The sequence below is a fragment of the Marasmius oreades genome, chromosome 4 (assembly GCF_018924745.1).
Source record: "Marasmius oreades isolate 03SP1 chromosome 4, whole genome shotgun sequence".
NCBI lineage: Eukaryota > Fungi > Basidiomycota > Agaricomycetes > Agaricales > Marasmiaceae > Marasmius > Marasmius oreades.
This window is the reverse complement of record NC_057326.1, coordinates 2,993,457-3,015,886: the sequence shown is the minus strand read 5'-3', so window position 1 is coordinate 3,015,886 and position 22,430 is coordinate 2,993,457. Positions and strand designations below refer to the sequence as shown.

The following is a 22,430-nucleotide window of genomic DNA, read 5'->3' as shown; positions in this document are numbered from 1 at the left end:
GCTCATGGGAGGAATGAAATTTAATATTGGGGAGTTTCGTGAGTCTTCCTTGTTTTCAGCTATGATCAACTTCCAAATTCCAGGTACGGATTCGTCCTTAGTACTACGATCGCCGCCATGTTCACGTTCCCAGTGAGGTCATCTCTTTTCCGTCGCCATTCTCATTGCAACACGGTATCAGGATAAAATCCATTGTTTGGCCATCGACGGAGTGGTGGACTCTGATGCCGATTATAATAGTATGTCGATCTACATTCTCCATAGCATTTCAGAATCTTGACTGGCCGTCCCCTTTCTCAAATCGAGTGGGTTTGGAGTGGGTAGGCAGCGTTCTATATACCGACAAGACCCTACTACGTATACCTTGAAGGGGGTTGTACCTTCCGTGAACCGTCAATCGAGGTAATAGAGACTCGATCCACGCGTCTAAGAATCCCCCATGCAGACCACCAAAATCATACGGCCTCATAGACTACCTCAAATTGCGTGAGACCTTTATATATAACTACCTGTAGGCGCCACTTGGATGGATGGTGGAGGTGCAAGATCCCCAAGATTTGAGTAAAGGGAATGCGACGGCACCTCACAGCCTTATTTACAACCAATTCTGGTTCAAATGCCCCTGTAATTCTGAAAATGTTAGTCCTTTTCCTCCAGCCTTGGAGGCATTGATCACACTCCTGGGCAACATTGGGGAAGATGTTCTGCCAGGCTTGGCTGTCTCCACTTGGGCCAGTTTCTTTGCCAGTTTCAGGGTTACGCAGGTAAAGACGTTGTGTTGCATTGTGCATGGCTGATGTACAATTGGTTGGCTGTTGCTACTGAAGAATTGTTTCTGAGCTTTGGTTTTTCCCCTTGTTTCTTTCTGTATGGAAGCTGAGTGCTGCTCCTCTAGGATCGTTACAGAATACCAGTGTCCCTTTGCTCATCATTGGTCCTTCACCTGGGGTAACATTTTACCTCCAAGTATCACTAGATCCTGTTACTTCTATCAAAGTGTAACTATCAGAACCTTGATTTGAAATTTATCATGTGTCATTTCTTCTCCAATAGTGCTTGCATCCTTACAGGCAGATTATTTAGCTCTGTTCTCCTAACTTGAGACTTCTAGGGTAAGTTTCAAGCAGCACACTTTGCTACCTGTCCCCTTGACTTACACAGCTAGGTTGCTGCTATGCATGTTCATGAGGATTTTGTGAACTTTACCTATTTGTCCTATGTGTATTTTTCCTATGGGAATGGGTTTATCTATAAGAAAGCATCTGCCAGTAAGTGTGGTGGGACCTTCAATCAAACCACTGAGCTCTCAATGGAGTCTTGGTAACTTCAATATTGACTGATGGAGACCCCCACTGCTTCACTCAGATCAACTGTCATGCCACTATTCATGAAGATACTGTTTGATAATGATTCAGTTCGCGAATTTTCATATATATTTTAATTCAATGTTCCCTTTTGTTCAGGGTTGAAAATTTATGTAAATAAACTTCAGTTCTTTTGGCTTGTAACCAGCAGGTTAACTGGAGATTCCAACTTTGTCCTTCTCAACTCCACTAGTCCCAAGTCTACTGTATGATGGGCATCAGGTAGGTGGTGCCCCTTATTACCCTGCCTTTGAATGTGGAAAATGAATTTGTCCAGCCCCAAAGGGCATCATTTGTCAAGGCAGCTGCCCTTTACTACAGTTTCTAAGGGTGAGCATAAATGCTGTGAATAGTAACTAAGTATCTATTTTGGTCTACATGACACTGTCAGGACTATAGTATTATCTGTGAGGACTATAATGTGAGTTAATTCTAGTCACTACCCAACAGCATCTGATGTATACTCTCCAGCTCAATCATCCAGATCAAGGCCCTCTGATTGTCACTAGCACCCTTTGTAATAAAATCTCTAAGGCTCCTGTGAGTGTTTATAAGAGGTCCAACCATACATTGGGGTGTCACTATCCTCTGACATTTCCCAGTTCATTACTCCAAACACACTTGCATTTTGACAATGACTTCCTCAAGTGACCTTGACAAAATTTTAGCACCTTACCTCAGTGCCAAAGTTGTCATCACCCAATTAATTTCTACCCTCACAGTCTGTCATTCAAGCATGTCTAATTTTGAATATTGCTGAATGTAATCTTTTTATAGGTGACATTTTTTATATATGGTATGTGCTATGATCCTCTAAAAACATGCCTAATGTCCACACAAATTACAGGGATCTACTGTGTCATATTTGGATTGTCAATCCATGTACTCTTTTGTCATGGTAGCCCTGCCCACAAATTATATGCTGGGTGTTCCATAGCTCTCTTTATATTAGCAACCTTCTATGTTGCTACTGATACTTGGGGATATGCTCGAGAAAAAATCATTTACTTCCATGCTGCAACAACAAAGGATTATGCCTCTATTATCCAATACCTCAATGGAGATGATCAGAAAACTGCTTGCCTGTAAGTAAGCACTGTCTCAAATATTTTTTATTATGCTGACTTCTCTCAGTGCAATGCTGTCTATTATTTCAACTCTTATGAAGTATGCATGTAAAACTCATTAAAGGAATTTCCTGCAATTGACTTATTAATTTCAATATGGCTCAGCTCTATAGCTGACTCAATGCTGGTGAGTAGTATTCTTCAACAAACTCAAACATATCATAATGCTCTCTCTAGATTCACCGCTGCTATATTATTTTCAATTCCAACAAATTTGTCTTGTATCCACTTGTTCTCACTGCAGTTGTTTTAAATGGTTTGTCTAATCTTTTCTTCTATCATTGTTTAAAGATCTAACATTCAAGCTGTAAACAATCATTGATTAGGTCTTGACCTTGGGTGCATCATTGCTGGCATGATTGCAGCAGGCAGTTCTTCAAGGGCTTCCAATGTTACTGTTTATTTAAAGACAGTTTTAATTGATGATGGAGTAGGAATTGGCATAGCTGGTTTTCAGGTTGTATTATCATTCATGACTGGTGAGTCCATTTCACAAGCATTGAGAACTTGTAGAATGACAATAACTTCTTGGTTTATTCAATAAAGCAGGACAGATTTGGTGGATTACCCGTCAGACAAGACAATTAATGGGAGGGTTGACATGCAAGAAATATAACAAAATTATAACCATCATGTATGCAAATTCTTCATTGACTGAGGATATTTTGCTAACAAGCCAAGGTTAGCATTGAGTCTGGAGTGCTATATGCAGGTTCCTTGTTGGCAATGATAGTGTCCAAAAAGGCAATAGATCCCAGTCAGACGAGTATTGTACCGTTTGATCCTTCATCCATTGCAACTCTAATGTCTGCAAGTATCCAGTCGAAATTTGGTTCTAATTATTTTTAACATTGACATAATTTTATTTATCTAGGGCCTTGCTCCTACAATGGTTATTGCACGGGTAGCATATGGCAAATCTGTGGATAGTGTTCAACAGATGGTGTCAGCATTACACTTTGCTGACTGTTCTGTTGAGATTGGTCAACATTGGAAGTCTACAGATATAAGGCAAGCCACTATCAACCTCCAGTTACATACACAGCATGGTACTGGCCATGAATTGCAGGACTTGGAAGAGCCCTTTACTATCCCAGCAGCAGTTAATAAGGTTTAAAATCATTAAGGGCATGATTGCCTGGATTTTGATATTAGGGCTCTACTAATTATTTCTACTTACTTCCTACTTTCTGACTTATAACTTTGTTCTTGACTAAAGTATCTCAACAACAGTATTGCTTGAAAATATTAACGTGTATAGTATGTACATTAATTAATTTTTTTAAAGAACGCGAGTCGGAGAAACCTATCGTGGGAATCTTCAACTCCGTGACGGTGTTTGCTGCTTGTTCACACGACCCCGACTCAATATCAATGACCACCAGACTCAAGCGCAAGCTAGGAGACCTCGGAGTGGATACAGCCAGCACGAAAGCAAATGAATCGTTTTGCTTGGTATGTTTCAAATCCGATTATCCTCCATTTCAATTATCAATTCTCTCTGGACCAGATTGGCACCCCGCTTCCTCCGCTCGAGAAATCTAAAGATACTGGCGAATTTGTTCCTCTCTGGAAACAAGATGTACCGTTCTGGCTTTTTTTTTCGTCTACATCCAAAAATTTCTGAAATTTGAATTGTCAAGGTTCGCGATGAAAAAGGTCGTAGGCGACTCCATGGTGCCTTTACGGGTGGTTTCTCAGCTGGATACTTCAACACTGTGGGGTCTAAAGAAGGTGTGTGCCATTGTAACTCTATTAGGCGAACCGATAGAATAATAACGGTGGTGCAAAGGATGGACACCATCCACATTTGTATCTTCAAGGAACGATCGTGCAAAGAAGAAGCAGACGCGAGCGGAAGATTTCATGGACGAAGAAGACCTGCAGGAGATACAAGAGAGTCGCAAGCTTGTGGATACTACTGATGAGATGGATTTGACGGGTGGTACACAAGCGGAACTCAGTCGACGGGGAGGAGCAGAGGAGGAGACAGAGACAGAGTGCGTTGTTGGCCGCATTCCCCACCCCTTTTCGTGTTAAGCCCTCTTTTTCAGTGCAATGGCAACAGCGTTACAGGCTGTCGTACTACCTCCCACGAAAGACTCTGCTGGTGCCCGGATACTAAAGAAGATGGGTTGGCGGCTAGGTCAAGGTATTGGACCGCGCGTCACTCTTCGACAAAGGCGACTTCAGGACCTGCAAGCAGCAACGGGCCGCATTGTGACTGGGGAAGATCTCGACCTATCTTTGGATGACGAAGAGGCCAATAAACATACTTACGCACCCCGAGATACACCAGTACTGATCGTGGATCGCAAGGATAATTTTCATGGGCTCGGTTATCGACCTGGAACGAGTCTGAACGAATCGCTCGGTGGTCAGAAGGCTTCGAGTGCTGGAAGGTCTGGTCCCGGAATATCAGGTTTGTGTCTTGTTTCATCTTTTTCTCAATTCTCTCACCGGCTCATTCGTCAAAAACATAGCCGGATTTGGTTTGGGTGCCCTCAACGATGCTGATGAGGATGATTTGGACGTCTACGACACTGGAAGCAGCCACCGAACTAGGCTTGCGTACGACGCAATTGATGCGGATGGAGATGACCGAATTACGATAGGTGCTAAGGGCGACCTTTCAAGGTGTCCGTTAAATATCGTAGGTAACCCTCCTTTCCTCCACCTTCGATTCATCTCCAGTCTTATTCTTTTGTTTTTCGTTTTTCTAGAAACCCACTACGGGAACGGAGACATTTCGCGATGGAACACTCGTCTTGCCTGGATTTATGTTATATGATAAACCTGTCGCAGAGGACAAATGGTAAACTCTCTTGCTTCCTTTACAAACTAGACGTGCTTATCATCTCCAAGGTTCCCATTACCGGACATACCAAAGGGCTGGCAACCGAATCCCAAAAAGTTATGGGATCAAGAGGGCCCTGATAAAGAAAACATCAAGAAGGAAGAAATTAGCAATGGCCCAGTGCCACATCATACATGGAAGTCGGGAATGTCGGCAGAAGAAGTATGTTACTTTTCAAATCTTTCAACGTCCCATCCTAATTTATCTCTTAGAGAGGGAACCTCCTCGGGGAAACTCCACTACCCTCAGCACCGAAATCGGTTTTCGACTACATGTCACAGAAAGATCGTGAACGCCTGAAGAACATAGCCGCTGGCATTGCCTCTGGATCATCTCTGCCGAGCAGCGGGTCTGCGTCTGCATCCACACCCACCTCAATTCGAATACCTTCCATCACCCCGGACGTCGCAAGTGCGGCACTGAGAGGTTTCCAACCGTTCACCACTGATCCTAAAAAACAAGCACGATACACACTCTATCTCCAATCCCAAACCGATCCCACCACCGGTACCACATTACATCCTCTTCCGAATCAGACCGTGGACGAATTCAATAAAGAACTGGATGAATACGCCAAATCAGCACAGATATTCAAGCCCATGTCTGGAGCTATGGCTGGTCGATTCACTTCTGCTGCCGTTGTTGAACACGGGCCCAAAGTACAGGAAGGTCTGCATACGCCAACGGTGAAGGAGCAAACGCAAACGGAGGAAGATGAGAAGGGCAAACGACAAAAGGAATTGACTCCTAAAGAGAACGCTGCCAAGCTGGGTATGTATGGACCCATGACTAGGGAGGTCGTGCCATGGCAGCCTGCGAGGTTGCTTTGTAAGAGGTTTGGATTGAAGGATCCCAATCCGGAGATGTCGGCTGGAGGTGCTGATACGAGTTCGCCTGATATGGCATCGACATCCCAAACTGATGGGGTGGACGCCGCTAAGACTACGAGCTCGTCCGGACTGTCCCAGCAACAGATTGAGGCAGCCACTGCCTCTATGTGGGACACTACTGCACGAGCAGGTGGCGGAACGTCTCAAGGGAAACGAGATCTGTCGAACGTTGGGCTTGGGGAGGATGATTCCCAAGGAAGAGATACGTTGACGTATGAACGTCCGTCGATTGATGTGTTCAAAGCGATCTTTGCGAGCGATGATGAAGGAAGCGATGAGGATGGGGATGAGGATGCCGTTGACGGGAAGGAGGACGATGAGAAAGAAGCTGAGAGCTCAGCTGCGTTGGTGGTGTCCGAATCTTCGAAGAAAAGTATTCCAACCGACGAGTCTGTTGACCTCGCGACATTCAAGCCTACGTTCGTTCCTCGAGAGGCTAGGGTGACGAAGAGTGACGACAAGGATAAGGACTCTGTTGGTTCAAAGAAGAAGAAAAAGAAGGACAAAGAAAAGAGGAAGGCTATCGTCTCGTTTGCGATGGATGAAGGAGGTGATGGAGCCGACGAACACGTATCAACCGAGCATCGACCAAAAAAGAAAAAGAAGCACGGCCATGAGAAAGGCAAGAATAGAGATAAGGACCGGGATAGGAACACAAAAAGCGAAAAATCAAAGCAGATAGAGGAGAATCTTAACGACGATGACGAGGATATGTGGGTTGAACGGCCTCGTCCGACTGGCGTTGAAGCACAGACATTCGATGTGGATATGCTCCCCGCTCCTGCTAATACGGAAGATGGTATTCCTCCACCCTCACGAGCTAGAAAGAGGGCAATCGATTTCATGTAAAATTCCTGTTTTCACATTCGATCTCTTTTTGGCGTTGGTTATAAACCTTGACATGGGAATGACTGGTTCGATGATAGATTGTTCGGCCCTTACATCGTTATTGCGGGATCTTGGGTGTAAATCTGAGGGGTACATGACACTTGGAAGGACGACGGAGAAGAATCAGGCGCACAGTAGTCCTTTAACTGGCCTGTATATGCCGAGCTACAGAGCTATATCTACCCGGCTTGCTCGTCAGTAATAGGTCGCCTAGGCGCACGTACAGCGTTGATGATGGTATCGATCAGACTATCCTTTGCAATTGCGGATCACCATACCTCGGCCTCACAGCCCGCTCAGATTGACATTGTGGCCCTTCCTCAGGGTGTTCTGGTTCTACTACCGTCAGTTGTCCTCGATCCCACCAATATATTGACATGAGACGAATGCTGTGTGGTGATCCCGAGGCCAAGTCATTCAGAACTTCAGACGACATCTCAGTCGAAGACATTGTCATACAGCTCCGTCTGTGCTATTAGTAGAATGTAGGGTCCACATGTGTATTACCACGATCTATACAATCCATTAGTAAAAATAGATAATCTTCGTAACCGAAATGCCAGTATTGTACTCTACTTTTCCACTTATCCGCCCAAATCGCGCCCACCATGTAGTGGCTTTGCGCTGAAATTAAAGTTGAAACACATATATAAGCCCACAAACTAGGATCCCTTACTAAGAGAGGTAGTATGAATAAGGCAGATTCAAGGAACCATCGGTTGTTCCGGGATACTGTTGTATTAGCATTAAGAACGGGATCGCCTAATATTATGGAGCGGAAGTCGGGTGATTCGAATCATGATGCATCAAATCCTTGAGCTAGCCTAGAATACAGCCCATTCAGCCTTGAAAGTTGGAGAACACGACAGAGGAAAAAACGCGAACCGCATGGGATCGTCACAACGAGAGTAATCGGAACATACCGCTTTGGACGGTGTATGTATGATCCTCTCCATATCGAAATGCGAGATCATCGTGTATATTCAGGTAACCTTTCTTGATTGTGGTTTTGATCAACAACTTGCGCAGGAAGTTGAGGCTGTTCTATCCTCGCTAACAATTCTTGATGCTGCGCCCGCAAAGTTGCTACCTCCCTCCTCATCTCCGTTATATGTGTACGCTGCCCGTGTCTGTGATGTCGGTGTCGTCGATCGTGTCGTCGCGAAGACCTAGAGTTGGAGCTCTCTTGACCGACAGATCCGACGTTGTTGTTGCTGTTCTGAGAGATGGGTGATATAGGAGAAGATGGATTGGAACGCGGCATCGCCCCATGACCTCGGAGGGCCTCGCTACTGCTGCTAAGAGACAACATCGGAGATGATGCGCTTCCCTGGGAAGGCAGAGCCATTATTGCACCAGACCTACTACCCCCACCGCTTGAACTCGTCTGACTCGGGTTCGATTGGGATCGGGATTGAGAGGAGGAGGTGTAAGGGGAAGGTCCTGGGGAGTAATCGTGATAGCGAAGTATCGTTGACCGCGAAGGATCCAAAATGAAGGGGTCAACCGTGAACCGATTTGGTGGCTTATTCGTTCTAACTGCAGTTCGAGTTCCTGATACCACAAGTCGTTGTCGGCGTCTCCAGCGAAGGTGATACCACACAGCCAGAATGATGACTACCACGCAGAACAGCCCTCCAAACACCACACCCAGGATCTCTCCAAGACCGAGCTTCGGACCAGCACTTCCACTATCACGTTTTGTGAACCGGGAAAAGGTTGTAGAGGGATCCGGCGAGCTAAATCATGCAATGTAATGAATACTTACAACTGCCGTACGAATGACAAAGCCACGTACCGTAGGTATGTTGCATAGTCAAACAGTACACTGGAAGAAGGGTCGGTCGATGAAATGACCATCCTAAACGAATGTATCTTGTTCGACAAGTTCTCTATCGAGAATATAGAGACGTTGTATTGGAATATGTCGCTCGATCCAGAGATATGGGTGAAGTTTTCGGCCAAAACGACTCCGTCCAGAATGAAAAGAACAGTGTAGATGGTGGTAGGAGCGGAAGTCAGTGAGGTGGGATCACTGGAAGGAATGGGATTGGGTAAAATACACCAAACAGACAGTGCAGTTCCTGTACAGAGATCAGCCCGCTGTTTTGAATAGAAACCGAAATGAATACTACGAACCACCGAACGAGAAGCGGATTTCAGACCCGTAATCTACTTTCGTTGCATCATGGAAGGGTACATGCCATGTTCCCCCAAATGCAAGAGAGTTGGGTAATTGGAGTTGGCAAGTTGTGCAGTTCGCTCCCTGATACCAGATGTGTGTGGGAAAATAGACGGGTTGAACGCCCGTGTGAGAGTCCCCAAATTCATCATCGATCGTCCGTAGTTGAAGAGTAGTACCAAGGACGGTGAATGCTTCATAGACGATAATACACTGAAAAATCGCAAGAAGACGTCGAGAGCATAGGAACATGACGAGGTATTGGCTGGTGCGGGCGACTTGAAAGTTTAGAAGAACACTAAACAGTTAAAAAGTGTGCCCGCCCTTTGTTCCCGAAATGTAAACGTGCAGATGCCGTAATGCGGTACTGTTTAACTGAGCTGAACTGAGTTGAGACTGGTCAGCTGTCGAGGAGGTTCCCAGCCTCTGGCAGGTGGGAACGTTCGCTCAAGCCTTATGGACTTGACGACAACCAGTCCTTCCGTCGTTGGACTGGGCTGGGACAATTAAAAGGGCTGTGAATTTCGGGGAATCTGAGAATTCGAATACGCAAACCAAGGCGACGGTCGTGGGAGTAAGTCGGTCCTATTATGTCCCACGCGGTACTACACGAAATTTTGACTCTGTTAGCGCTTCAAGCTTCAAGACCCCAACCCGATTTACGGTATTCCAGATGAAGATCAAAGGGGGGGTGGCGGTGGGTGTCCCCAGGAATGTGTTTAGGGGTTGATTTTCACGGTGAGCGACTCTTCCTGTGAGTGTGTATCATTGAGCTTGAAGCCGTATTGCTGTGAGTGGCCGGCCTTACGGCAACTTTATGTAACAAGTAACTGCCCAACAGCATGGCTTTACACCGTCACTGCTTACACTAGAATGCTAGTACCACAGCTTCAGGCTGTTGAGGGGAGTGCACCACTCATTTGGACTCGAGGCGATATATTCTGAGTGGGGTAGTCTACAAATAATCGTAGCTTAGGATGGTGGATATTAGATAACCCCTCGTCCGGGTTGTTTCATTTGCGATTCGCCGCCTACATATGTACTAATACTGAGTTTGGTATAAATTATTCCCCATACCCCAAAGCTCACTAACAAGTCCTCAAGCCTCAAGGCCCACCAGACAAAGCCAGTATCTTTGCCACGCCTTGTTCTGCTGCAGCCATGATAGCCCCATGAGGGTTACCCATCGGTATAGCAGGGAGCTGTGAAGTTAAAAATACCAGTCAGTAAGAATCACAGGAGATCTCACGAAGGGGTGAGGAAGCACAAAAACTCACGATCGACGCATCAAGAACGAACAGATTATCGGTCCCGAACACTTTCGTGTTCTGATCTACAACTGCGTTACTCTGACTGTTCCCTATGGAACATGGGCCGACCCAGTGGTTAGAATTCATGTCGGCCTATTGAGACGGCTTTTAATAGTTGTTCATGCCAGGTAGGAGGAGAAAAGAGGCTTACGACGGGGTAATTGTTGACTAGATTCATCGTTGTGTGTTTAGCGTTGGATCGTCAGAAGTTTGACAGTTCCAGCGGGACTCACCATAAGCATCTATAGTGGTCTGGTTGTCCGGGGTTATCATAGTCATTCCGGGCACTAGTGAGTAACCAATCTCAATCTAGAGAAGGGGGAAAGAATATCAAAGTTCCCACTCACCGCTTTTTATATTGCTGACAATATCTTTGAGCCCTTGAATCAACACTGCCTTATCCACTGGGTCTTCGAACCACGGGTTGGTGAGCACCCTGGGTTGAACGGCAGCGTCGATACCGATTCTTCCTCGAGAGGTGATACCAGTAGATAGGTACGCCGTAATAGTGAAAATTTGACTAAAAGTAAAGACGACCAGTTAGATCCACTGATGCGTGGAAGCTCAAGCTCCTCCCTTACGTTTGATTGAAAGGGAAAGTGGTGTTCCATGATGCAGCTCCGGGACGGGCTGTTCCTTGCAGCTAAGGGCATGAATTGGTAAATGGGTGATACGAGAAATCGCGGGTCTCCGACGTACATATCTAGTCTTTTGATCCGACCCGGCATAAGCTCTCCAGAAGTTAAGCCTAAAAAGAAGAAGGTAAGGTTAGAGTCCGATCAGATCCAAAAGAAAGGACTTGAGCAAGAGTACCCACCTCGGTGATGCCTGAGCGAAAACACCGGATTGACTTGCAAGGTATTGCTTGGTATCTGCTGACCTTGGGTTCGTTTGAATGTTGGCCCAGTTATCGTATGCGTCGACGGACGGATGGGTAAACACGAGCTGTTGAAATCGCAAATAGTTGACGGAGAGCAGATGCTTAGAGCTTTGTCTCACTTACGTTGATTGAGGGGTTATCCGACACCTGAATTACGGGAGGTTCGTCAACACGTTCCAGAGAAGACAGAAAGGTCCAAATTTCACTCACATTCTCACCGACTGGTAAGTTGATCCAAGCGCTCTGAGCTGGCATACGAGGTCCCTGCGTTGGATCAGCCTTGACGATGTTCAACATGTCTGTTGGACCTATTCCCGACTGGAAGAGAATACGAGGGGAACCGAATGATCCTCCAGAGAGAATGACACGTCCTTTCGGGTTCAGAGGTATTACACCATCAGGACCCAACGATGTATCGTTCGTTCGAACGCCAGTTATGGTCGATCCTTTACGAACCACACCAGTCACCATCGTGTACATTTTCATTGTAAAGTTCTTTCGGGCTTTGGCTGTGCGAAGATATGTAGCAACAGGTCCGCCTCGTTTACCACCGACAAACTAACCATACGTTATAAGTGAGTAAAGCAATAGCAGGAATTTCCAACGACGTACATCGTAAGCACTGTAACCAAAGACATGATCCTTGTAATCAGGGTTGTCGTTGATCGTGATTTGTTGATAGCTTTGGCCTTTAAGCAGAGTCGAGACGACATCAAACACCTGCTCTAGATACCTTTTCCCGTCAGTAGAAGGATGATCGGTGGCTGGCAATCTCGCTATCATTTTATTAGTCCAGGTGTGATGATTTTGCCAAGACGTAGGCCATCCTTGAGAGGGCGAGAAATCGATGTCGGGTGGGTACCAGTAAAGTCTGTGAGTGGGAGGTTTGGGAATTAGGAATCCTTTGTTTACAGATGACAAGGTATGACTTACGCGCCATTGATCGAGGTTCCACCGCCAACAAGGCAACCCGCGAAAACATTGATATCTGAAGGAAAGTAGTTTTAAAGCGTTTCGTTTTCTCGTCAAGCGGGAAGAAAGGAAAAAAGAAATTACCTTTGCACCACCAGAATGAGTTACTATCCGAAAACATGGACTCTGTGCTGTCGCGTTAACAGATGGGAACTTATTCTAATTCTAGAAATAGTCTCGTACCGAACAATCCGGGAACATCGAATTTAGTCAACTTGTTGACTCGAGAATGAGAAATGGAAGGAATTTGAGCACATAAATCAACCTCACCTGTGAACCTTTGAGCCAATCGGGACCGTATGTACCACCGGTTTCCCAAGTACTCGGACCGCCACGTTCAACCAAAAGAACCTTTTTACCCGCTTCCGAGAGACGATCGGCAGTGATGATTCCCGCCGGTCCAGCTCCTACAACGACGTAATCGTACGGTATTCCCTATAAATAAATTTTAATAAGCGTGTATTTCTGTCGAGATCCTGTTGAACTCACGCTGGTGATTGGGCCTTGGGTAGTGGTTGTAGTAGTTGTAGGAGTAGTGGTTCCACTGCCGCCACCGGTTCCTCCAGCAGCCCAGCGATCGTAGTCGTCGGCAGATGCATGAGCGTCGGCGAAGTTCCTTCCATAAAGCGAGACTTGAGCGGGTTTCAGTACAACTCGAGTCGGAGTGCATGGTTAGTAAGCTCACAATCGGTATGTTCCAGGAAAGTACTCTGGGGATCAGCGGGATTGTCTGAAAATCATCTTTTGAGAACTTCTTTGACTGACTAAGGGGGGTTATTCTGCGTACCGACGCCAACACTCGAATATGCCCAGCCTGTAGGACCACCGCTGTTGGTGTCGATACTTCCGGTGTCCCACACTACAAAACAAGCAGTGAGTATGTAATGGAGAAGGAGGATGGAACAAGAACTGTTACCTGTACAGTTCTGGCACCGATAAACCCATTTCCAGTGTGTTGAATTGACTTTCGTTGAAGGGAGATCGGTGAGGATGGGCCCTTGGTAAGCTCTGTCGCGACTTTTCAGAATGATAGACACGATGATGATCAAGTTACATACATTGGCTGTAAATAGTCACTAAGGATTCGGTCAATGACACATTCATATTGAAAAACTGGACTGAAACTCACGTAGCCTTCCGGTTGGAACGTACAATCTGTCCATTGTTAACCCATGCCACGAGAAGCAGGTTGTTGATCATTGCACCACCAGGCGCAAAACCAACCCACTTGGCGTCGATTGGGGCAACGATTTCGCCAATGAACTCGGTCGAGCCTCGGGAAGCTGGAGGGAAGGTGATACCATAGGTGACATGGTGAACTGCATCGGTTAGTCCGTAGAAGGTGATGCCGTTGTCTGGGTCGACATAGGGAGCAGCCGTTTGTTGAGAGAGAGCTCTCCCGATGAAAGGAAGCAGGGCAAATGCCACGCGGAAAAACATGGTCGATAGTCCTGACCGCGTCAGAGGGGATGCAGCAAGCTAGAAGTATGAGTTCGAGCGGTGTTTTTAAAGGGGAATGAAGCGAGATATATCCGGAGTACTGCTATCAGCGATCTCCTACGAGGATTGCGGGAATTGAGTATGCACGGGTTCAACCGAGCTGAACCCGTGCGTACAGCTCGGCTGAACACCCTCGTGGTGAGTAAGAATGGAAACTACACTGTGCTGGCAGACGTTGCTGCACCCACGAAGCTCCAGGATATCCGAAGTTATTTTGTCGATTAATCCGATGTATAGCGTTGCCAGCTGGACGGAACACAAAAGACCTGAGTAGATGGACGTTTCAAAAGAGAGTTCGGAAAGAATGCCGTATAGGAAATTTTGGAGCGAGGAATTTTCAGGGCGCGCCAGAAGCTCCATGTTTTGTGGGGGACCACAGAGGATCCAGCTCCTACACAATGCCCCACAATGGTTCGTAGAAGCTTTCTAGGCTCAATTCATCGAGGTTCTGAATCACATCGTGATGGAGTTTGTCCGAGATATCATTATTGAATGTTGAGTCTAACCGCTATCTGCAGAGTGAGCTTAGATACGAAAATTTCCTCGTGTACCTTGAAGTAAATATAGGCTCCCGTGATGATCTCTACCGTCTGTTCACTTCCTATTGCCTGGCAAATGTCATTCAAATCACCCGCGATGTAGTTCGCATGACCAATAGGTCCCAAGGCTGTTTCGATATCTGCAGTCAAGGTCGCTCCATCCTTAGTTCAAGGTCAGTTGTTGACCGCTTTGCTTCAAAACTGAGGAGGACGCACTTAGGACTTGATATTTTCGTCGGAGTGCGAAGAGGTGGCGGAACGAAAGAGAAGACGGGCCTTACCTAAGTTCAGGTACCGTGTTCAAATGTGACGTAGGTGTGACAGCTTGACCTCTATCATTACCATTACTCTCCTCTATTTTGCTCCCTATTTTCTATGCCTGTTACACGCTCCAAGAGTTCTTCTGCCACGAAACAAGGCACATTGAATTTTTCATCTCTAAAACGTACCAATTCGACCTCAAATGTGTCAAAATCCAACCGCAAGAAAGCGGCTCCTATTGATGTCGAAGCGTCACCGTCTGATGCGGAAAGTCGAGAAGAGGCGCGGAAGCCACAGGTCCATACAGGCAAGAAAGTCGAGCTATATGGTATATCATTTTGGTATTATGTTGGTCTTCTTTACTGAAGTTTCTGCCAAGTGGGATTACCTCCAACACGACCGGAACTCAAAGTCAATGATCCCCGTTGGAAACCGCTTTTGGCGGATGCACGAGAGAAAAACAATCATCTCCCTCTTGGTGAGTATTCCTATAGGATTTCAAACTTCTCAGACTCATGGCATGTGCGTCCAGTTCACGCTGAAAATCAAAATAACATTCACCACATTCTCCGTGTGTTTGACATGCAAGTTTTACTCTCTTCCAAGACGTGGACTTAATAAGTAATCTTACCCATCCGTAGGAATTATGAATACGGGCCTTGCGTTGGTTTGACGAGACTGGAGAGGTGGGAACGAGCAGAGGCTCTGGGACTTAAGCCTCCTGTTCAAGTAAGTGCCTGTCAATTCAGGAAGTGATTTCTTCCCAACGTGACTCGTCTAGATTCGCGATATTCTATTGACGCGTCAAGGCATCGAGGACACAGACCTTGCTCAAAATTGCCTGTATGGCCAGCTGTAATGGTCAATGACTATACCGTTTTGTAGGTGCCCAGTCCAAGGCCCGGATACTGAAGTTGGCTGAACGAAACTATCTCCAGTCATCACCCTTAATCCCTTGCACTGTAGAGTCCAGAATCTGCTTGCTTTCCCAACTTACGTAGTTTTGTATATAATTCCTAGTGTACTTTTTAACCACAGTTCTGAAAGACCTGCCCTTTTTCGGGAGGTCAGCACATGATGCGCGGATAAGCAAGCGCGCTAACGCGCTGGAGTAAGTACCTTCTTTGGTATTCAGCTTCTACCACATTCCTGATGAGGCGTTCGGATCCTCACCGTTACCCAGCAAGTACCGCCGCCGACATTATCATTATCATGACGTATATCATATGAAGCAAATGCGTATAAAAGAGGAATCCAATGCAACGAACAACATCCCGTTTCAACATTTCATACGAGTCGTCAGATGGCAATCAAGCAGAACAATGTGGACGTCCTCGTTGTTGGAGCAGGTCCGGCTGGCCTAATGTGTGCCTTTGGGCTAGCGAGAGCTGGGGTGAACGTTCGTATTGTTGACCAGAGGTGCGTAAGGTCATTATTTTCATTATCTCTTGTTAAATGCTCATGCCACTATTCGTAGGCCACAGAAAGTAGCAGCAGGTCAAGCAGATGGCATACAACCGAGAACGATTGAGGTCTTCCAGGTTAATATCAGTCTCAAGTCTGAATTTCGCCCTAAAGCTGCATATGTTGAAAATTCTTTGACAGAGTTATGGTATCGCCGATCGACTGCTCAAGGAGGGTAATCATATGCATATGGCGGTAAATCACGTTTCTCTCGAGATCTGCTGAATTTTATGGTGATCTTGTTTGTTTTGTTTTTCCGTTCTTTTTTTAGACTTTCTACGGCCCCAACGCAGATGGCGGAATAGAGGTGAAAAAACTCTTCCTAATCGGTTCGAATGAAACATGCGGACTGAAAGTACCTGCGATGTATATCCAGCTCATCGAAAGAGTTCCCGATGTGACCGCTCCCACTGCTAGGTACCCTTTTGAGGTATGGGTCCATGACCGAAAGAAAGAAAATGGGTACACTAGTTTCATGGAGTTTATTACAGGTTACCCTTCATCAAGGTGCTATTGAAGCAATTTTCTTGGATAACATGATGGAGTTGGGTGTTCAGGTCGACAGACCTACAATACCAATCTCGCTGAAGCTGTTCGAGGATGAAACGGCATTGGAGGATCCTGAGAGTTATCCCGTTCAGGTGAGGGATTCAGGCAGTATTTGTTTCTCGTTGGAGTTGACTTTTTAAGTACTGTCACAGGTAGTACTCCAGCATCTCGATTCGGGTGAAGGTCAACTCAACGAAACCGAGATTGTGAATGCAAAGTACGTCGTCGGTGCCGACGGTGAGGAGTTTATTTTATACCTTCTCCCCGTGATTGAATATGTTTTTGCAGGTGCACATTCCTGGGTCCGCAAAACGCTTGGTATCGCCATGGAAGGGGAACAGACAAACTACGTCTGGGGTGTCATCGACATGGTACCCGATACAGACTTTCCTGACGTGCGCAGCAAAAGTGCCATACACTCCAATAACGGTTCATGTATGATCATCCCCCGCGAAGGTGACAAGATACGAGTCTACATCCAGTTGGGAACCGATTCTGTTGGCGCTAGTAATGGGAGGTTGGATAAGTCTAGAATTCAGATTGGTCCCGAACAATTACTTGAGGTTTGTTCTGGTGCGGTTTTTATCAAATCAATTTCAAATTAACGCCTTGAGATTCTGGTAGGTCGCTAGGAAGTCATTCCATCCGTACACTTTTAAGAATCCAAAGCAATTCGATTGGTGGACTATATATATCAGTAGGTCTGATTTCTATATTGATCTTTGCCTGAATGTTGAACACCCATCCCTAGTCGGGCAACGGGTTGCGTCGAAGTTCTCTGTGAAAGATCGTGTGTTTATTGCGGGGGATGCATGTCATACTCATTCACCAAAGGCAGGTAAGTACCTACCTCCCTCCTCATTCAGTTGTTAGATCCAAATCCATACTTTTAGGACAAGGAATGAACGCGAGCATGAACGATTCTTACAACCTAGGTATCTGGTCTCGAGTGTTCCCGACGGCATCCTTCAAACTCATATCAAACTAGTGTGGAAGTTGACCCATGTTTTGAGGGGATGGGTACGCAGGTCCTTGCTGGAAACCGTACGTCCATTTCTTCCATCTTGACTTTCCCTGCTCGGTGGAATCTAATGCCGATGTCAAACGATCAGTACGGGTTCGAACGCCATCTCTACGCTTCGCAACTCATCAACTTTGACAAGAACTTCGCCAAGTTATTCTCCGGGAAACCCAGGAGTGAGATAAACATGGACGGAGTTTCGCATGAGGAATTCTTAATGTTGGTGGCTTTTGCTTGTGTCGCACCACTCCTAACCTTCCAGGATAGGGCTTTCCAAACCTTCGGCGGGTTCACCAGTGGAACCAGTGTCCACTACGAAGAGTCTGCCATCGTCAACAAACGCCATCAGGCGCTTGCCAAGAACCTTACAGTCGGAGAACGAGTCCCTCCTGACCTTTTGATTCGTGCTGCCGATTGGAGACCGTATAATATCCAGGATTTGTTACCCTCGGACACAAAGTTCAAAGTCTTGGTATTCACCGGGGACGTTTCTGACACAACCCAGTTGACAACGGTTCAGAATCTGGAGGATAGCCTTCAACAGGCCGATTCCTTCTTGACGAAAGCACCTTCGAAAGCCATGTTTGATTTCATTTCGATCTGTAGTACTAGCAAGAGGAAGATTGTTTATAACGTTGTCCCCCCACTATTCCGGTCGCATTGGTCAAAGTATGTTGCTTCGTTCGTTGGAAGTTCCTTTCTTACAAGCATTACTAACATCTGGTAAAATCCAACTCCAGAGTCTTTGTCGACGATGTTGACCTCACTGGAACTCGAGGTGGTCGACTATATAGCTCATATGGTGTAGGGCTGTCTGGAGCTGTAGTCGTTGTCCGCCCTGACGGTTACGTCGGAACTATAACACCCTTGGAAGATGCATCCGACTTGAACAATTATTTCTCCCGATTCATGATATAGATCTATACAGGTGTATAAAGAAAATCAATTCTGATATTCATGTAAATCTCGCCGTATTGGGTATGTATGTATGTATCATCATCATCATCTCCTCATCTCCTGGACTTGACGGGCGGCGGTGCATCTGCACTACCAACTGGCACCCGCCGTGGTGCGCCCCGACCCATACCCGCACCAGAAATTGAAGGCTTTAGCTTCGGTCGAGGTGGATCAGCACTCGGTTGAGTATTGGAAGTAGTAGCCTTTCCCTTATTCTCCTTCTCCTTCACGCCGATATCCTTGGATACTGGAGCACCAGGTCGGGTTGTGGGTCCGGCGTTCGTTGGCGGAGGTTTTCGTTTCAAGGGAACAGTACTCTTAGTCCCACCCGTGGCGGTTCCTTTCGTTTTAGTACCAGGTCCTGAGGATGCATGTAAAACTCGTCCCCTTGTAGTAGTCGACTTCCCTGCGATAACCGCAGTCGAATCCACCCTCCTCCCTTGTAACGGAGGAGAAAGTGATCTCATCAACCCGAGACCAGGAGGGCTATCAGGAGGTGACTCTGAAACTCCAAGTTCTTGTGCCAACGTCATAGGAGGACCTTGTTCCTCCGATGATTCTGGAGGTAGATCTGCTGCAGCCTCCCTATCCTCCAAGGGAATTTCAGGAAACATGTCTTCCTCGGGAACCGTATCCAATGACCCCAGGTCGTCTGAAGTATTGGAGTCCGGGGAGTTGCTCAACATTAAGATACGACTGAGTGGACTTGGTCGAGCAGGAGAGTAAGCATGAATCATCCGTGGTGCTAATGGTTTTGCCCTGGGGAAGGGGAGGGTACGTGGAAGTTCTCCGGGGGATTCTGGGACTGCGATTGGTGCGCCCGCCGGAATGGACGTCCTGGGTGGAGCTGAGACTTTGCTATCAGTCTCAGCAACCGATGAGGTCTGAACCGTATCGTGTGCTGCAGGTATCTCAAATGGAGTTGAAAGTAACAGGGCTGGTTGAGGAGCGGGGAAAGAGGCCTTGGGAGATGGCGGTGGAAGGACAAAGGAGTTCGGAAGGAGTGAACTAGGCGGTACAAGTGACGATGAAGGAATGACTTCCGTTTCGTATGCTGGCTCAAACTTGGGTGGTTTCTTGGAAGGCGACGTCAGGACTGTATATGAAGCGGAAAGCGAAGGTCGTTTGCTGCTACGCGATCCATTCAAACCCTTGCCAAAACTAGCCTTGAGCGGTGATCTCCGTGGAGGTTTGCTTTTGAGTTTCTTTGATGGCGGCGAATCTTCTGTATTTCGCCTCTTCCTTGTAGGGGAATGGGTTGACGAGCCAGAACTCGTTTCGATTGCAGGCAAGTCCACCAACATGGGTTCCTCCTGGAGCTTTCTTTTCTCTTCGTCAAGGCTGGCTCTCTCTACCTACGCCCTCGTCAGAGGCCACTTCGTGATTGAGGATGATGATAAATACCTGGATTTCGGCCTTTTCCTTACTGAGCTGTAGAGTAGCTTCAGTAAATGCTCGCCTTTCCTCTTCCAGCTCTCGCTTCAGCGTTATAAGGCGTTCAAATTCCCTTTCCCGTTCGTGAACTGCAATCAAGTCTACGTTTATGTGCTGTACTCGCGACTCTTCTGTGCAAACATGCCAATATTAGTGCCTGCGCTGCACGACATATTAGACATCAGGTAACGTACTCAGTTCGCCCTGTAATTTCTCAACAATGCCTTGTAGTCGTTCGGTCTCCTCGACAGAGACCGAAGGTTGTGACTGCTTAGCTGTCGACGATGAGACGGCGAGTGAATCCCGGTAATACAATTCGAGAACGTAAAGCGACCGCTCAAGGGAATTCGATAAGTAAGTCAACGTGTCGTTCGTGAAATTGGTAGGTGCCAGTGGGAACAGGGTTTCGAGTGTGAATGCTGGTGGCTGTCGAGAAGTTAGATTTTAGGGAAGGGAGGGAAGAAGGAACGATACTGACATCTTCGACATCCTTCGAGTTACCTGGCAAATACCTCTTCACCTCGTGCACCACTCTCTGCACCTCGTTCGCAACGCGAAGAATGGTCATCTGTAGTCCCATCTTCTCCAAAGAAAGCTGGTCTCTGGCCTTTTCAGCCTGTTCAAGGGCCGTTTCCAGATAACCTTTCCCTTTCCCAAAATGACCACCGCCCAGTATGGCAGCGTTGGCTGGAGTGGAGGAAAAGCGTATTCCACTAAAGGCAGATCCAAGCTTCGCCTGAGAGTCCGCGATTTTTAGCCATTTTTCAGTCATGCGTTCCATTTCCTTGTCCTTCTTCTTGAGCTCGGTTTGTTGGGTTGCCCGAACGGTTTGCAATGCAGAACGGGTACGCTGGAGATCTAGCATGGTTTGTTTCTGTGCGTTCTCAGCTTGCTGCAAGGTACGAGCCATCGTCCTATGATAAATTTAGAGCAGGCTGAATCGGAAAAATCTCTACGCGGACGCACGCTAATCGAGACCGTTGTGTGTTGAGTTCTCGTTCGAAATTGGCTGAACTTTCAGACGCCGCTTGATGCATAGATTTCATGCGCTCGTGTTCGTAGCTCATTGTCCGTATATTGGAAGCGAGCTGTTCAGCTCGAGCCATATCTTTCTATGCCGAAAGTTAGCGTTGAGCCATGAATTCGTAAATCCCAGAACACTTACCACTCTCTGAGCCAGAAGATCCATCAAACACTTCGTCACTCGATTCAAATCCTCATTTGAGATCCCTTCTAAGGACAACCCTGGTGTCGATATAAATCCATGCGCCACAAGTTGAGCGTTGACATATTGAAGACTGGAGGTGGAAACGAAAGATGATTCCGTAGAGTCGTTTGGGAGGGACAATGACAGCGAGTCGTCACTGGTGTTCAATATGTCAGGACTATTGGCCTCCCAGTGAACGAGTTTCTTCCCATTGGATGGGGCAGCCATCGTCGTTCAACCAAGGTCGCGTCTAAGCCACGTGGTCGTGTTGGCAGAAGCACCTGCTCTCATCCATGACTTCTCTGTCTCCTACGTGTCAAACTACTTGCTTGCGTACCATCTGAGGCCCCGTCGCTATGAATAAAAGTCACGCACTCTAGGTCCGACGAAGTTTGAGGAGGAAAATCAAATACTAAGCCGATGTACTTCTCTACTCAAGGCCACAACCATCCCGTCTCTCGGTAATCTGACAGATTGAAGGCACTGACGAGTCTCTAGTCCTCACACAGACCGCTTGGGACCACGGTCCGCCTCCACCAGATCAATACGAAACCACCTCTTTAGCTAAGCAGCGTCTCTCGCCAGTACCAGGACCACGTACAACGCTGGACGTTGGGAACCATTTCTACCAAAATAACATGAGTAACTTCTTCAAAGATAGGAGGAATATTTGTTCTCCAAGTTAGTCGAGTCCACAAGGGCTGAGGTGAGTTATATCTTTTTCTTTTGTTCAGAATCTCTTCAATTCCTTACGCAGGTCCGATTAAAATAGCAGAGATCGGATGTGGAGCAGGCAACTCAGCTTTCTCTCTGCGCTGCGAATCAAATCCCTCAACTACCCCACAATTACTCAATCATGGTCTCAAACTGGTACAGAACAATCCCTAATATACGTCTCCGCCCATTGGAAGATCCATGCAGCTGTGTGAGATCTCACCACCAGTGGAGGAGGGATCGGTTGACATCGTAGTACTTGTTTTCGTGCTGAGTGCATTAAGGTATGCTTTATTGAACGTTTCTCTTCGCTT

At 46.7% G+C, this 22,430-nt stretch overlaps 6 protein-coding genes across 7 annotated transcripts; 3 read left to right on the top strand and 3 right to left on the bottom strand.

Annotated features, from left to right (window-relative positions):
• The first annotated feature begins 3,862 nt into the window (after positions 1-3,862).
• Positions 3,863-7,306, top strand: E1B28_007785 (uncharacterized protein). The gene is made up of 9 exons (XM_043152560.1): positions 3,863-3,946; positions 4,002-4,073; positions 4,135-4,225; positions 4,284-4,491; positions 4,546-4,913; positions 4,975-5,144; positions 5,215-5,306; positions 5,357-5,510; positions 5,561-7,306. Exons 1-9 carry the CDS (start codon positions 3,866-3,868, stop codon positions 7,085-7,087), a joined length of 2,763 nt encoding a protein of 920 aa, XP_043010646.1. The 5' UTR covers positions 3,863-3,865; the 3' UTR covers positions 7,088-7,306.
• A 283-nt stretch (positions 7,307-7,589) lies between these two features.
• Positions 7,590-9,788, bottom strand: E1B28_007784 (uncharacterized protein). The gene is made up of 4 exons (XM_043152559.1): positions 9,266-9,788; positions 8,925-9,210; positions 8,012-8,865; positions 7,590-7,950 (listed from the first exon to the last, which is right to left on the bottom strand). Exons 1-3 carry the CDS (start codon positions 9,558-9,560, stop codon positions 8,097-8,099), a joined length of 1,350 nt encoding a protein of 449 aa, XP_043010645.1. The 5' UTR covers positions 9,561-9,788; the 3' UTR covers positions 7,590-7,950; positions 8,012-8,096.
• Positions 9,789-10,256: 468 nt separating this feature from the next.
• CDH1 (substrate-specific activator of APC-dependent proteolysis) lies at positions 10,257-14,786 on the bottom strand. Of its 2 annotated transcripts, none has more exons than XM_043152557.1 (21): positions 13,600-14,786; positions 13,529-13,546; positions 13,387-13,478; positions 13,258-13,329; positions 13,156-13,200; positions 12,960-13,102; positions 12,741-12,905; positions 12,654-12,684; positions 12,555-12,596; positions 12,432-12,486; positions 12,111-12,369; positions 11,709-12,056; positions 11,622-11,645; positions 11,436-11,563; positions 11,318-11,366; positions 11,200-11,261; positions 10,966-11,138; positions 10,852-10,905; positions 10,770-10,786; positions 10,586-10,711; positions 10,257-10,510 (listed from the first exon to the last, which is right to left on the bottom strand). In XM_043152557.1, the coding sequence occupies exons 1-21, from the start codon at positions 13,908-13,910 to the stop codon at positions 10,415-10,417; spliced, it is 2,310 nt and encodes a 769-aa protein (XP_043010643.1). In that variant the 5' UTR covers positions 13,911-14,786; the 3' UTR covers positions 10,257-10,414. The 2 variants fall into 2 exon arrangements, with proteins under 2 accessions (XP_043010643.1, XP_043010644.1); XM_043152558.1 differs by having other exon boundaries at positions 10,770-10,905; positions 13,600-14,671; positions 14,726-14,786.
• Positions 14,787-14,828: 42 nt separating this feature from the next.
• Positions 14,829-15,842, top strand: E1B28_007782 (uncharacterized protein). Its single transcript, XM_043152556.1, has 6 exons — positions 14,829-15,098; positions 15,150-15,248; positions 15,303-15,354; positions 15,412-15,499; positions 15,552-15,651; positions 15,709-15,842. Exons 1-5 carry the CDS (start codon positions 14,885-14,887, stop codon positions 15,627-15,629), a joined length of 531 nt encoding a protein of 176 aa, XP_043010642.1. The 5' UTR covers positions 14,829-14,884; the 3' UTR covers positions 15,630-15,651; positions 15,709-15,842.
• Positions 15,843-15,901: 59 nt separating this feature from the next.
• E1B28_007781 (uncharacterized protein) lies at positions 15,902-19,220 on the top strand. The gene is made up of 15 exons (XM_043152555.1): positions 15,902-16,189; positions 16,248-16,311; positions 16,376-16,429; positions 16,506-16,541; positions 16,611-16,664; positions 16,726-16,875; positions 16,936-17,020; positions 17,072-17,346; positions 17,408-17,480; positions 17,535-17,621; positions 17,677-17,718; positions 17,772-17,827; positions 17,896-18,023; positions 18,072-18,473; positions 18,545-19,220. Exons 1-15 carry the CDS (start codon positions 16,074-16,076, stop codon positions 18,720-18,722), a joined length of 1,800 nt encoding a protein of 599 aa, XP_043010641.1. The 5' UTR covers positions 15,902-16,073; the 3' UTR covers positions 18,723-19,220.
• On the bottom strand, positions 18,815-21,645 carry E1B28_007780 (uncharacterized protein; the record flags this gene model as incomplete). The annotated part of the gene is made up of 6 exons (XM_043152554.1): positions 21,361-21,645; positions 21,162-21,307; positions 20,674-21,109; positions 20,390-20,621; positions 20,166-20,326; positions 18,815-20,116 (listed from the first exon to the last, which is right to left on the bottom strand). Exons 1-6 carry the CDS (start codon positions 21,628-21,630, stop codon positions 18,815-18,817), a joined length of 2,547 nt encoding a protein of 848 aa, XP_043010640.1. The 5' UTR covers positions 21,631-21,645.
• Positions 21,646-22,430: the final 785 nt, after the last annotated feature.